Raw genomic sequence first — 15,976 nt, 5'->3', positions numbered from 1 at the left:
AGTGTTTGATTTGACTACCCATATTCAAAACAATAGGCAATTAATTAAGCAACATTTAAAAATTCAGTTCTAGAAAATCTCCAATTCCATTTTTACAGGATGAATTTTTTTTATCTTCTGGCGTGGAATTGACAAAGTGCTAGAGCACGAACATGGTGATGAGTTTTCATAACCTCTGATGTCGGAAATTTGACTTTTTGTTCATTCATATTTTTCGAGCAATATAATTCACACATATTTAAGTTACATTAATGTGACAAAGACAATTTTCCAATCTTACGATTACCGTGGGTAAAATTCAGGAGTCATACGTGTTATTAAATCGATTTTGGTTGACCATAATTTAGGAATTAAAAAAAAAAACAGGGCGATAATGTAGTTCATTTACACTGTCATAAACATAACTATGCACTTCATATGGTAGTTTTAACACAAGTTATGTACATACAATGGACATGTTTCCTTAGAGCATTTACATAATCAAGTGAAATATAACACACCACTTACATATCTTGATCAGAAATAATAAACATTAAGCCTTTGATTTGGCTATACATGTTCTATTTACTTAAGCAGTTGGATAAGAAGCATCCATGGCAATCCAACACAGCCCTTCTTTAGCATCAATGTCGTCCCTTTCCATCCTTATATATCCATTTTCACCCCAACTAGTACCACAAGAATTCTTGATCAACCAATATTTAGTCCCATCTTCAGCTTTTCCGCATGCAACTGCTGTAACACCATGATCTAACTCAGTTCCACACGTTCCTATAAAAACTCCAGTCTTGTAGAATTGGAATGAGAAGTCACTAGCATTAATGGACACTGAAACGGGCTGATTTGCCACAGCATTGAGAAGCACTTTCTCATTGTTTTTTGGTACCTTTTCGCAGCCTTTGATATCGGCTGCATGGGAAGATTCCTTTTTTTTATGTTGCAACTTCCATCAGCAGCTTTGTATGGGTAGGTTTTTTTCAGTTGTTATGCCTTTGGAGCGTCGGGCTGGGGTGGCGTGAAGGTGGGGGAGGAGAAGGTGTTGGGGTGGGGGGGGGGGTGGGCGTGGGGGAGGGGAGGGGAAGAGTTTGGTGTGAAATGGAGAAGAAGGAGGGGAAAGAAATACTCCTAGTTTTTAATTATAATTTTTTATTTCAGTATTAAAATTTAAAAAATTAGTTTTTTTTATTATTAAAAAATTTATTATTAGTTTTTATTGTTTTTGTGTCACATCAGCTTCTAGGGTGGTATTAAATTCACTTTTTAGATGTTCAGGTGTGTAAGCGTGAACTCGAATTTTTGGGTATAATTTAAGTGTGTTTTGATGTATTTTGTCTAATTTATAATTTAAATAGTTTAGAAAAAATGTAACGAAAACGTGATTAAAGAACTACTTTGTAGACTCCCCAAATAGTAATAATCTAATAGGTTCACATAAATTGAAACAAAGAGAATATACTTTATAGGATTCACAATTACATTAATTTGATTAAAAAAAGGTATGACAAAGAACTGTAAATACATAATGGTACTTATTTGCTTCTTGTATTCCAAAAACTTTAGCAACTTATACTTCAAAAGTTGAGATTAACATTAGATACTGATTTAAAACATGATGTAAAACAATCTTTTGTTTTTGGTTGAAAGACAAATATTATATGATAATATAATCTGTTAGTGCTTCAAAGTGCTCAGTGCTCACTATAATATGAAAATAAAATATTTCATTTATTTAATTTTTCGACTTCTAATAACCGATCTACAGAGGCTAAATATATACATCATTAACTCATAAATGTAAATCAAGAATGTGTAGACATTAAAAAAGTAACAATTTGAAGATATAAACTGACAAACACATCAAAATTAACAATTTACCAATTCAAGCTTATAAAATCTGGTTATTAAGGAACACTTATTCGAGCCAAAAGAAAAACGTTTCCATAGAATTGGACTGGAATATAATATAATATCTAAGAAATTTAAACATGCAAAGGAGAGATTTTTGGACTTACTTGAAATGATTTAGGGGCTGAGAATGAAAATAGAGGCGAGAAAGAATTTTTGGGCATCTAAATGGGCCCAGTTTGGGCTGTCTCATGGGTCAAGCTGGGCTGCTGCTTCAGATGGGCTAGTTAGTGTTTGTGCCCAAATCAAACCATTTGTAAAATTAAAACATTTTTTTGTGCGGATTGGCCTTCAAAAGCACTGGTCTTTAAATTTTGTCCTTCAGATTAGTGGTCTTTAAGTTTTGCCCTTCGCTAGAAGCCTCTTGGTTCCGAGTTCGAACCCTAACTCAGTCGAAAATTAAAAAATAAATCGCAAGGCATAAGTTGGATTCGCAAGGCAGAGTTTGGGTTTGCAAAACTTTGCCTTAAGGCAAAATTTGCTAATTCTGCGAATTACTACCTTTAGGCAGAATTCTGCATGGACATGGGCAAATTCTGCCTAACTCTGCCTTGCGAACCCAACTTATGCCTTGCTATTTTTTTTTTTTAATTTTTGACTGAGCGGGGGTTCAAACCCGGAACCAAGAACCTTCTAGCGAAGGACAAAACTTAAAGACCACTAATTTGAAGGGCAAAGATTAAAGACCACCCCCAACGAAGGGTAATCCTATAAATTGCTTCCTCTTTCCAACCCATTAAATCTTGGGCGGGTCTACTTGACTAAGATTAAACAATATGAATCATTAATTTACCGATTAAAAAAAATACAAAGCATCCATGACAAACAATTTCACATCAAGATTGCAGGACAAATCTTAAAACAAAATATAGAAACAATATTTCCAAATGTTTCTGGCTATAGGTTTCCATATCTCATATAGTCTTATTTCTACTTCCACGACTATTCATTTTATTGCTTCGTTTTTTCAAAGCTTCTGAGATTCTTGTCAAAGAAACAATGTGATTTAAAAATTACCTAAAAAGTACTTCGTTTTCCCTATAAATTTTGGCGAGCTTTAACATCTGGGTCCGACTTTCAAAGTTTTCACTTTTTTATCAAAGAGCAACCACCTAAAATTAAAAAAGAAAAAAAAAGAGCAAAAAATCAATTGTAAAATACCCACAATAAAACCAATGAGGAAAAAAAGATAAATATTTTATACAAAAACAAGCAAATTCATTAATACCCATATCATGAGTTTAGTGCAAAGAGATGGAAGAAGAAGAAGTGAAAAAGAAGTAAAACTTACACAAATAACTATCTTTTAACAACTTCTAACAAGTTATAGCTATAAGTTGAAGATTTACAATTCGTAGCTGTTTTTGGCTGTATTTCAATTGTATCTCGCGTTTTTGAAATACAGTGAAATATAACGAAAATACAGCGAAATACAGCGTGGCTGTTGAATAAAAAAAGACTATATTTATGGCAATAAAAATCTTTTTCAAATTATATGATAATTTTTATTAATGGTTCCATGATTTACGCAAACCTCATGAGGTTCCATTACAGCTAACGTCTCTCTATCAAAATCACTCCATTCAAAAGTTTTTTGCTGGTTTTTGTTGTATTCGGTTGTATTTCGCGTTTTCGAAATACACGAAAATACAAAATTTGGCAAAGTAAAAATAGGCTGTATTTATGGAACATATTTTCTTCTTTCATTTTAAATGGTAAGTCCAATTAAATAAACCATGTATCACGCATAACGGCTGAAGTTCCATAACAACCCACGTTTCTCTCTCCAAATTACTCCATTCCAAACTTTTAGAAATACTTCCAAATACAAAAAAATATACACTCGAATACAATGAAATATGGTTGATTGTTTAAGAAATATAAAATTGTAGTATGCGTATATATAATGGAATACAACGAAATGTATTAGAAACTGTTTCGTAAATTAGAAATACATTGAAATATAGCGAAATATACTGAAACAGTACACTGAAATATGCAGAAATATACTGAAACAGTACATTGAAATATAACGAAAATATACTGAAATATACTGAAACACCACAACCACAAACTCTACTGAACCACCACAACAACTGGAAAAACCCTCCTCTTTCCTCCGCCGCCTTTCTTCCGATCCACCATCCCGCTTCACTCCAAAAACCCTACCGAACCACCACAACAAACTGGAAAAAACCTCCTCTTTCTTCCGCCGCCTTTCTTCGATCCACCACTGTCCTTCTCCACTCCAAAAACAATACCGAACCACCACCAAAAACCATTAATACATGAAGCATATGGAGTTCAGATCTGAAGAACTAGAACCTTAAGGCTTTTTTCGAGTTTGGAGATGGAGATGGTAGTAATAGTGGTAGTGGTGGTGGCGGCTCCGGTGAAACCCACTGCTCCCTCCTTTTCAGATCTGAGTGCATTTTCAGATTTGGCGTCGTTCCACCACCATCGCTACCACCTTATCATCTTCAACAACATGAGCAATGACAGCGACATCGACGGCTTTAGCAGCCGCCGGAGTAAAGTCATGGTTGTTATTTGACTAGGAAGCAGCAACAACTTGTGCAACAATGATGTTGCTATAGTTTCTACGAGCTTTATCGCTCAGTTGCCTCACGAAGTTTGGCTGAAGGAGAAGAGAGGTCGGAGATAGAGAAAGGGAGGGAGATAGGCGGTAGTAAGGGGAAGGGGAGAGAGGAGAGATTTTTTTTTTAGGGTTTGGAGAAGATGGTAAATCTTAAATGTGTAGTGAGGTAGGGCTGGACATAAATACCGAAAATTGAAAAACCGAACCGAAACTTCAACAAACTGAACTAGTTTGGTGTCCACCGTAAAAAAACCGAAACCGAAATAGCAGAACCGAAGTTTAATAAAACCGAACCGAAAAACCGAACGCGCACCGAAATTTAATACATTACCCAAAAAAAAATTAAAATAGTCCAGGCCCATTAAGTTTAAAGCAAAAAAAACCAAATTGTAATAAGTCCTCGTTTGCATTTGTATCCCTAATTTTCCACTTCAATTGAAAAAAATCAAATATCCTTAACAAAGAAAGGTAACTAGGATGTCTCTTTAGGATTAATGTATGTCCTTTATGTCTTTTCTTAATTATTCTTACGGTATGTATATAACACCTAGTAATCCTATGTCATGATTATAGTTTTCTGTTCTTGTGTATCCTGTTTGTTTGATTTTGATTTCAATTTATCAGTTTTATGTTTTATTGCTTTTGGGAATATGAATTAGTGTCAATGGAATCTCTTCTAATACTATATCAAAAAAACCGAATTGAAAAAACCGAAATCGAACCGAACTTTAAAAAACCGAAACCGAAAGAAACCGAAAGAAACCGAACTAGTTTGGTTCGGTGTTCGGTGTCCACCTTCAAAAAACCGAACCCGAAATAGCCAAATCGAAGTTTGATAAAACCGAACCGAAAAATCGAACGCCCACCCCTATAGTGAGGGAGAATAGAGAGGTAGATGTATTTCAAAAGTTATTGGACCAGTTATGAAATGTAATTTTGAAAAAATAAAGCTACAAAAATTAAATAAAAAATAAGGTAGTTATTATTCATAAATAAGTCTTAGAGGTAGTTATGACAAATAAATTTTCCGAAAAAGAAAGGAGGGAGAATTAAAATTTGGGCTTTATTTTTAATCTAGCCCAATACTAATGTGAAAATTGGGCTAGGTGAGGTTTGGGGCAAGGCATTTTTATTCAAATGACCAATATTTCTGGTAATTTGTAAAATATACCGCATAATAATGTAGCTATACTTAAAACTAATCTAACGAGGTAAATTAAACATAGATGTCAAAATAATATTCTTTTAATTGTATCATCCAATTATTATATATATTGGTCTTATATACCATGGAGAAATATTGAAAGATGAAAAGCTGGTTTTAGCAAGTGCGGTGGGGAGCTGGAAACAGTGGACCCCACATGAAATTAAACATTTCTTGAATATAAAATTCAGTAATTTAAACATTTACCACTTATAAAAAAAGAAAACAGTAAAATTCATATCAAGAAAGTGGCAAATTTACCATGCAAATTGAAAATTGAAAAGAACAAAATAGTTATCACCATATCCTTGATTCATTTCTTGAATATAAAAATTCAGTAATTTAAATATTTACCACTTATAAAAAAAGAAAACAGTAAAATTCATATCAAGAAAGTGATAAATTTATCATGCAAATTGAAAATTGAAAAGAACAAAATAGTTATCACCATATCCTTGATTCATTTCTTGAATATAAAAATTCAGTAATTTAAACATTTACCACTTATAAAAAAAAAAAAACCGTAAATTTCATATCAAGAAAGGGGCAAATTTACCATGCAAATTGAAAATTGAAAAGAACACCACCATATCCTTCATTCATTCTTGAATATCAAAATTCAGTAATTTAAACATTTACTACTTATAAAAAAAAAACAGTAAAATTCATATCAAGAAAGTGGCAAATTTACCATGCAAATTGAACATTTAAAAGAACATCACCATACCCTTGATTCATTTCTTGAATATAAACATTCAGTAACTTAAACATTTACCACTTATAAAAAAAAAACAGTAAAATATCCAAGAAAGTCATAAATTTACCATGAAAATTGAATAGAACAACGTAATTATACCTTCAATCATATTTAAAAAACCTTGTATTTGTGTTTGGCGGTAATCATTAGAAAGAAAAAACTTATGCCTAATGGGTAGGGGTGTACATGGATCGGGTTGGTTCGGATCTTTCAAATACCAAACCAAATGCGTCGGGTTTTTAAATTTATAAACCAAACCAAATCAAACCAAACCAATAAAATTCGGGTTTTTCAACTTCGGATTTTCTAGGGTAATTCGATTTTTTCGGGTTTTTTCCCGAAAAAGTCTTCATACAAAATATATGACTTTTACTTCAAATATTTCTTTAGTCCTAGTAAGATACAACTATATTGTTATACCCCGTATGTTCATACGTCAAATTATTCGCAAGCAAGTCGACCCAAGTTAAATGAAGAATCATTTTCGGACACGAAATAGAAATCTTTTAATTTGCAATTTTAATTAGTACATAAATTGTTTATAAATTTTATTTAGTATAGAAATATTATTGGAGACTAGGAACTAATTAATTGTGATTAGATTATTAAGTAAGGATTCATGATTTATTAAAATTAATTAATTTAATTAATATAAGTGGGCCCCACCTGAAAAAAAATAAAAAAAATATTAATGGGCTGCCACGTGGCACCAAGTAGGCTGCCACATGGCAGCAAGTGGTCAAGGTTAGTGGAACTAACGTGTCATTGTAAAGAGAACCATATATAAATGTTGAATAATGAATCAACAAATTATTCATTCTATGCATTCTTTTATTGCAATTTAGAAAAAAATTCTCTAATAATTTCCATGGCTGCTCGGCCAGCCATGGATGGAAAAAAATATATATTGTTGCCATGCTGATGAAGTTCAAGTGGTTTGCAAGTTCAACGAGGTGATAGCAACATTGGATATTGAATTGAGGAAGAAGAAATTGCGAAATTGGAGCAATTAAGAGTAGAAATTCCTCCGAGAAAAATTAAGGTAAGATTTTCTTGTTTTATGATGTAATTGTGTTAATAGCATTGTAATGGAATTATTAGAGTTGGATTGGCCGAAATTGGAATTAAGAAAATGCATGAAATCGATGTTATAGGAAATCGTGTGTTGAATACAAAGAGTTGTATGTGATGATGTTAGGTTGTTGTGTTGGCCGTGAGTATGGATTGTTTAGCTTAGAAATGGTGATTAATTTTGACGTAGTTATCGCTATGGTTGTTATGGATCGTGTGACGAAAGTAAAGGAGTTTGATAATTAAAGTAAAAGTTATGGTGTTGTGAACATATTGTCGTCCTTGTTGAGTTGAGAAGATTGAAGATATAACTATGTCTATATGTTGTTGTTGGTATTTCTGTGTTAACAGGAGGGTAATTGGAAATTTGGGATAGGTGAATATATAGGGGAAGTGCTGCCCGATTTTCGCTAAGTCTTTAACTAATAGAAAACCCTAAACGAGGTTGTGTAAGCTAAAGGATAAGTCCTACATCAATGGGCTATACATTTGTGAACTAGAAAGTATACCTACTAACGATAACGTTACTCTTATATTAAATAGGCTAAAAGAGCGACGAGGCGAACGAATTTACGCATAGTCGCTAGCAGGTATGTAAGGAAAACCTTTCTTCCTTTGGCATGATTCTTGTGCTATTCATTCTATATGTACTCCATATGATTCCATTCTTAGACGAGTAACGTCTAAATGTTTCTTGTGATGGCTTATTGATATTGTACTCCTATTCTGTTCCGAAGGGAACACCCATAAGGTGCCAGTTGAGTTGTGTATATGGTTTTACTAATGATTTCGAGGAAATTAGTTTTATACTAAAGGAAACATAAAGTTTGATTTTCAAAACCACTCCGAAGGGGGTGCGAGATTTTACTATTTCATTTCATTTACGATTTATGTTTATATTCCATAGTATCATCTCTTTGTATTGATATTTGTGGATTAAGTTTGTGTTGACATGATTGTGATATTAAGCCGGAAGCGGCTGCCCGAAGGGGCCATCATTATTAAGCCGGAAGCGGCTGCCCGAAGGGGCCATCATTATTAAGCCGGAAGCGGCTGCCCGAAGGGGCCATCATTATTAAGCCGGAAGCGGCTGCCCGAAGAGGCCATCATTATTATGCCGGAAGCGGCCGTCCGAAGGGACTATTGTGATACTAGCCGGAAGCGGCTGTCCGAAGGGACTATTCTGTTAAGATGTCGGAAGCGGCATATGTGTGGATTGCATTATTTACTTAAAGATTATGTTGAGACTTCGTGTGCACATTTATGTTTCTTCCAGCGAAGGCTGCGGGTATCGAGTTAAATTGTGATTTTTTTCTTCTCTCCTAAATCAAATTATGTTTATGATTTGTTACCACCTTACATACTCAGTACATTGTCCGTACTGACGTCCTTTTGCCTGAGGACGCTGCGTTCATGCCCGCAGCCCCAGATTGTTTGGCAGGTTAAGTGTATAGCTAGAATGCTTGGACGTTAGCTGGGATTGGCAAGTTCCACCTCATTCTGGAGCTGTGCTGAGTCATGTATAGATATGCATGATTATGGGTATGTCAGGGCCCTGTCCTGACTCATAATGTTCAGTTCACTTCTTAGAGACTTTTGCAGACTGTGTCCTGTGGTATATTTGTCGAAATGTCGACAAAGTGATATTAGTTGAGTCATTTGTGGATTTTAAAAGAGTATGTATTTTAGATGAATTCAGTTGGTTTAAAGTACTTATTTGATTGAAAGTTTTCATAATTATTATAAAGATAATGATTTCTATTTGGAAAAGTTTCATGTTTTTAAAAGTTTTTGAAATGACAGGTTTTGATAAAGCGAATGTCTAAGGGTTTGCTCGACTCTTATGAGAGCCGGGTGCCCGTCATGCCCTACCAGTGTTAGGGTGTGACATATATAACTAAGGTATTTCTTAAAAAAATAACATAATATGAAATGTGTGATGACATCGTATTAAAATATTCAACAAAAAAGATAATAAAATCGGTTAAAATAAGTATTGCTAATTAATAAGCCATAAAGAAAATGACTTTAATCTAAATACTAAGTTATGCTAAAATAAGTACGGCTAATAAATATTAATTACATGTCAAAGAAAAAAATTAAGCTATGTATTTTTACGCTCTAAACCAATTATGAAAAACTAAAGAATAGATATCCAACATTACTGTCATTCCTATTGTTAGAATTGAATTTCTTTTGTTAGCATTAGTGTTGAGTTGGTTTTGATTTGGACTTTATTTGAGTTACTAACATCCATTGGATATAAAACTTATTGGCATTCAAAATTCTAAGTTCAAGCTTAAAATAATAAGATAAAAGACAAAAAACTATGAAAATTTTTAGGAAATATTTACAAATAAATATTTTTCGGGTCGGTTTGGTTCGGTTTGATTTTTTTTTTTTTAGCTAAAACCAAACCAAACCAAACAAATTATGGTCGGGTTTTTTTTTTTCAACACCAAACCAAGTCAAACCAAACCACTAATCGGATTTTTTTTCTCAATTTGACTCGATTTATCGGTTTGATGCGGATTAATTGCCGGTTTGCTTTGTACACCCCTAGGACTAATGGGTTCAAGTCTCGCTTGTCTTAGTCTATCTTCAGCTTCACTTCTTGATATTAAAAGTTTCTGGACCTTTCTGTGTTGATTGTTATATGCATTAAATAACTCCATGTTTAAAAATTACAAGAATGGATCGGAAGAAGAATTAGAAGAACTTATGAGTGGTGTCACCGTGTCAGTATACGAATAACAAGTTAATGAAATAATTCAATCTAACTCCTATTTATATGTTGCTGAGTAGTATACCGTTAGTCATTCTTTTGCGTGGATCACCCTTCTTTTGGGGTGGTCTTTAAATTTTTGTCCCTCATATTAGTGGTTTTTAAAATTTATTCTTCGCTTGAAAATGTGACCGAATATCCTGAGGTTCTGGGTTCGAACCCCCGCTCAGGCATAAAAATAAAAATAATTTCGCAAGGCAAGACTTTGAGAAAAATCTGTCTTATAAGAAAACCTCTATCAGATCCAGTAGAACTTTAGTTATGCCGCGTAAGACATACTTTTCCAAAATCCTGGTCTTGCGATTTTTTTTATGCCTCAGTCGGTGTTCGAACCCAGAACCTTAGAATATTCTAGACGAAGGGCAAAAGTTAAAGATCAACAATTTGAGGGGCAAAAGTTAAAGACCACCCCGAATAAGGGGCATTCCTGCGAATTGCCCTAAGTTAGTTATAGGAATTGTTGAGTCTTATTTTGTTTACGTAAAATGGCCAAATATAGTACTTTACTTTCGGAAATAGTTTATTTATACCCTTCGTTATATTATTGGGTCAATTGTGCTCTTACCGTTATACTATGAGCCAAATATACCCTTAAGGAAAATTCACAGGAATGCCCCTTATTTGGGGTGGTCTTTAACTTTTTTCCTTCGCCTAGAATACCTTGAGGTTCTGGGTTCGAATCCCGGCTCAAGCATAAAAATTAAAAAAAAAATCGCAAGGCAAGACTTTTGGAAACTAAAGTGGCATAGGTTGACTTAAGGCATAACTAAAGTTCTGCCGGATCCGGCAGAGGTTGTGTTATAAGGCAGACTTTAGTTATGCCTTAAGCCTTAGTTGCGCCTTAATGCAACCTCTGCTGAAGACAACATAGGTTGTCCAAAGGCATTACTAAAGCTCTGCTATATCCAGCATAGGTTGCCTTATAAGGCAAACTTTTAGTTATGCCTTAAGATAACCTATGTCGGATGAGGCTTAGTTATGCCTTAAGGCAACCTATGCCGCATAAGGCAGACTTTTCTCAAAATCTTGTCGTGCGAAATTATTTTTATTTATATGTCTGAGTGGGGGTTCGAACCCAAAACCTCAGGGAATTTGGCCACCTTTTCAAGCGAAGGGCGAAACTTAAAGACCACCAATATGAGGGGAAAAATTTAATGACCACCCTAAAAAAAGGGCAATCCGCACAAAAAAAAATTAAGTTACACGGTCTGTCACGTGTCAAAATCACAATGGCTCAACCCATTTCCCCCTATAATTACCCCCAGATTAAATTAATCACCGGATCCGACCTGTCACTTTATTTCACCCAACCCGTTTTGTGTATTTCAAACCCAAATAAAGTACCCATACCCGTTTTGTTTATTTCATTACAGGTTTCGTTTATGAAAAACATGGTAGTATTGATACGCTCAAATTACATTTTTATTTAGCGTAAAGCGGACGATGTTAGTAACCTAACGAGGTTGGAGTCGAATCCCACAGGGAATATGGTGTGAAAAGTTTACTAAATGAGTACTATACTAGTCTTGTGGTCAGGATTGTATTCCGAAAAAGGGGTTTGTAAAGTGTTAGTTTTTATAGACTATTTTGAGTGATTGAAAATTTAGTTGTAATTGATTTGTAAAAAGGAACCAAGGTTGTGTCCCCGTCAGATAAAGTGTATGATCATGGGTCTTGATCTTGATATACTTCTAATGGATCGTTGTATGGATGCACTTAACCTCTATGTGAATCTCTACTATTTCTCAATAAATAATGATTATTTATTTCTATGATTTTCGCAAATATAAGAAAGTATACATGAAGAACGATTAATTATGACAAGTAAATTCCTCTTATTCCTAAGTGAATTTATTAAACAAGGGTTAACGCCTTGAGTTCTTGTTACTAGTTCTTACCAAATCCTAGTTATTTTTCCAAATAAATCAAATCTTATGGCTTTAGTTAATGTTTGCAACCATTAACTAGTTGATGCGGAGAACAAGTAAATCCTAACAATCCATTATGCGTATATCATTCACAATTCCCAATCACAAAACACTCATCCTTGGGTTCACAACCTTAGTAAAGGAAACTAGCTACTCATGGAATTAATGTAAAAACGAGAATTTGTAGAAGAATTCATAAGGCTTACAATTGAAATTGAATTGAAGAAATTAATAAGTTGTCCAAAGCCTTGCACAAAACCAAGAGTAATTGCAACGAGTTTGATCTCAATACCAAAAACTAATAATGAAAGTGATAATTTGTATTCAAAAACCTATTGACTATTTATAAGACTTCAAATCCATAATTCTCAGGATTACACTCGTCACCCGCTTGGAAAGAGTACTTGAAGTACGCCCCGTGCATATAGTGCACGTCTTCTGCTTCACTTGTTTACTTCTGGAAGTACGATCTTCAGGTACGTCACGTACATTTGTACGTAATGTTCTCTTCTTCACGTACTCTATCTGTAAGCTTCATTACTTTCTGCTAAATCCAACTAATGTACGTGAACCAATGTACGGGGCGTACAATAAAGTACGCCCATACATGGCTGCTCGTGCTTCATCTGACTTGATCAGGAACCTTTATGTTACTTTCCATGGAAACACGAGGAATAGGTACGTGGCGTATTTTGATGTACGTCCCGTCCTTCTTCAAGTTTCATCCATTTTCTGAGAATTTCTTCTTTATTGTCTTTTAACTTCAATTACCTGAAACATGACACAAACACATTAAAACGACCAAGACTTGCTTAAAAACAAGTAAAACTTAGAGTCAAAAAGCATCAAATGTGCCATAATTTTACGGCACATCAGTATACAAAATGAAAATCCAAAATGAAGGATCATAAAATTATGGATAACACAATGACTTTTTGGTTTTAACTGTCACATAAATGGTGATTCTTGAAACTGCAATTAAGTGATGGCTAGTATGTATTGGTATTTTCAATAAGCAGGCTACTTGGTTCGTGGTCCATTGATGAATTAAGTTGAGAGGAACAGACTCAACTATTTCATGATAAATTTCCTGGGGTAGAATGTTTTTTTCTGTTTCTTTTCTCTTCTCCTCTGCCTAAGTTCTTTTCATTGTTTTATTTCTATGGAGAAAGGATAAAATTATTATTGTTACTGTAGCGATCCTATTAACGTGATAATTTTTTTTGTTTGGGTTTTTATTTTGTATACTACCTTATTTTACAGAAACGGAACCTGTAATGAAATAAAATAAAACGGGTTTGAAATAAACAAAACAGGTACGGGTACTCTATTTGGATTTGAGATAAACAAAATGGATTGGGTGAAATAAAGTGACGGGTCAGACCCGATGATTAATTTAATCTAGGTGTAATTATAGGGGGAAATGAGTTGAATCATTATGATTGTTGTTGGCATCTAATTTTTGACCTTCCATAAAAATGATTTTATGAAATTGTTTTGATAATATTTTGCCATTTCATGTGGCAAAATAACTTCAATAATAGTATAGATCATTTATAAATTAATTTAAACATTTTTATAACTAATATGGAACATTTGCTAAATTTAATCAAGAAGATAATTTAAAATAATTATTAATTTAATTGTTAAAATTATCAGAAAATCAATAGGAAGCATTTCACTCCGTTAAATTTAAGAAATCTGATTAATTAGATGAATTAATTATTTTATTACCCCAATTCTTAATTTTTTGAATTTGTGCAATTTCTTGAGTTGATCATAATTAATCAAGTACTTAATCGTGGTTAATTTCATAAATTGCTCATTAAATGGTTAATTGGGGCCACAATTGAAGTAATTAATTGTTGGTTAATTTTGACCTCAATTGAAATGACCAAATTCTTGGTTTAAAGTCAATTGAGGTCATTATTGCAAAATTAACTCTTAATTGCTTGATTAATTTAATCATGGCCTTAATTGAAATAACCAAATTCATGGTTTAAGTCAATTGAGGTAATCATTGCAAAATTAGCCTTTAATTGCTTGGCTAAGTTTTAATATGACCTTAATTGAAATAACCAAATTCATGACTTAAATTAGTTGAGGACATTATTGCAAAATTAGTCTCTAATTATTTGATTGGTCCAATTATGGCCATAATTGAAATAACCAATTTTATGGTTTAAAATCAATTTTGCAAGTTTAAGTCTTTTACATTATTGACCATGTCTATTCGTTTGTTTAATTGGTTAATTAATCACGTTTGACCATAATTGATGGGTTTAAATTAATAGGCTTTCTTAACTGTGGCCATTTATTAAAATAGTATCATGTTCTTTCTATATATACACAGGTATACATTTGTATACATGTATGTCCCGTGTATATACAAGGATTGCCCCCATTTCCTTTTATTTTAGCCGGGCCCAGTCCAACAAAGACCCGACCCGGCCCAACTCTGTCTTAAAGGGGTAATACCCTCTCCATTCTCATTTTCCTCAACCAAACACGCCCCCTCACTCTCTCAGGGGAATTAATTAAAGGTGACAAAAAAGTGTCAAAATTGAGTTGGGGTAACTCTAGTTTTTTTTATTGAGTAGGGGTGATAATTTTTGATTTAGTGATTAGAGAGTTTTGACTTGCCCAAAAGTTATATTTTTAACAGTTTGACCCCAAACTTTCTTTATTACACTTTGCCCCCAAGTTATATTTTTAACTCTTTGACCCCAAGCTTTGTTTTTTACACTTTACCCTAAAGTTTTATTTTTAACACTTTGACCCAACCCGTATAAACCCTAAAATACCAAATTGAAAAAAAAAACGCTCCAAATATACCTGCTTCTTCATAGCGTTGTTACTTATGCTGCTGCTTCTTCTTCTTCTTCTTCTTCTTCTTCTTCTTCTTCTTCTTCTTCTTCTGCTGCTGCTGCTGCTTCTTCTTTCTTCTTCTTCTTCTTCTTCTTCTTCTTCTTCTTCTTCTTCTTCTTCTTCGTCATAATCCATTGTTGCTGCTTTCTTCTTCTTCTTCGTTATCCGCCATTGTTGCTCAAGAAAGAAAAAAAATTTGACCACCCGATTTTGCAATTTTTTGATTGAATTTCATTCGTGTAGCATTTGGGAATTACTTCATAAGTGTTTTCTACTCATTTGGTAAGTAAAAAAATGTTGTTTTATTTCAATTTTTCATATGGGTATAAATGTACTGATTTTCCAACAACTTACCGTAGTTGTTGTAGTTGTTGCAACAAATTATGGGGTTGTTGCAACTTCTACAACAGATTATGTAGTTGTTGTAATTGTTGCAACCATTGCTAAATACGTTGTATAAATAGCTTACAACAACTAAGTGAGTTGTTGCAACAAGTAGTTTACTTGTTGCAACAATTCAATGATATGTTGGAGTGAGCTTCAATTTTTGGATGAAACAGAACCCAAAAAACTAAAGTTGCTTCTAGCAGATTAGTGACTTGTTGCAACAAATGGACTACTTGTTGGAATAAGTAGTACACTTGTTGCAACAAGTCACTAATCTGTTGTACATGTGAATACAGTCTGAAACCGAACTCAAAAAAATGAAGCTGCTTCTAACAGATTATTGACTTGTTGCAACAAGTTGGCAACTTGTTCCAACAAGTTGGCAACTTGTTCCAACAAGTTGTCCACTTGTTGCAACAACTCAATTATTTGCTGGACACCTGAGTACAGTCTGAAACAGAACCCAAAAAAC

General features: G+C 33.7%; 1 protein-coding gene across 1 annotated transcript; it reads right to left on the bottom strand.

Annotated features, from left to right (window-relative positions):
* Nucleotides 1-568: 568 nt before the first annotated feature.
* On the bottom strand, nt 569-4,187 carry LOC132608367 (senescence-specific cysteine protease SAG39-like). The gene is made up of 2 exons (XM_060322399.1): nt 4,103-4,187; nt 569-909 (listed from the first exon to the last, which is right to left on the bottom strand). Exons 1-2 carry the CDS (start codon nt 4,185-4,187, stop codon nt 569-571), a joined length of 426 nt encoding a protein of 141 aa, XP_060178382.1.
* Nucleotides 4,188-15,976: the final 11,789 nt, after the last annotated feature.

The sequence above is a fragment of the Lycium barbarum genome, chromosome 8, assembly GCF_019175385.1.
Source record: "Lycium barbarum isolate Lr01 chromosome 8, ASM1917538v2, whole genome shotgun sequence".
Lineage (NCBI taxonomy): Eukaryota > Viridiplantae > Streptophyta > Magnoliopsida > Solanales > Solanaceae > Lycium > Lycium barbarum.
The sequence above is the reverse complement of the archived record's forward strand: the minus strand, read 5'-3'. Positions and strand labels throughout refer to the sequence as shown.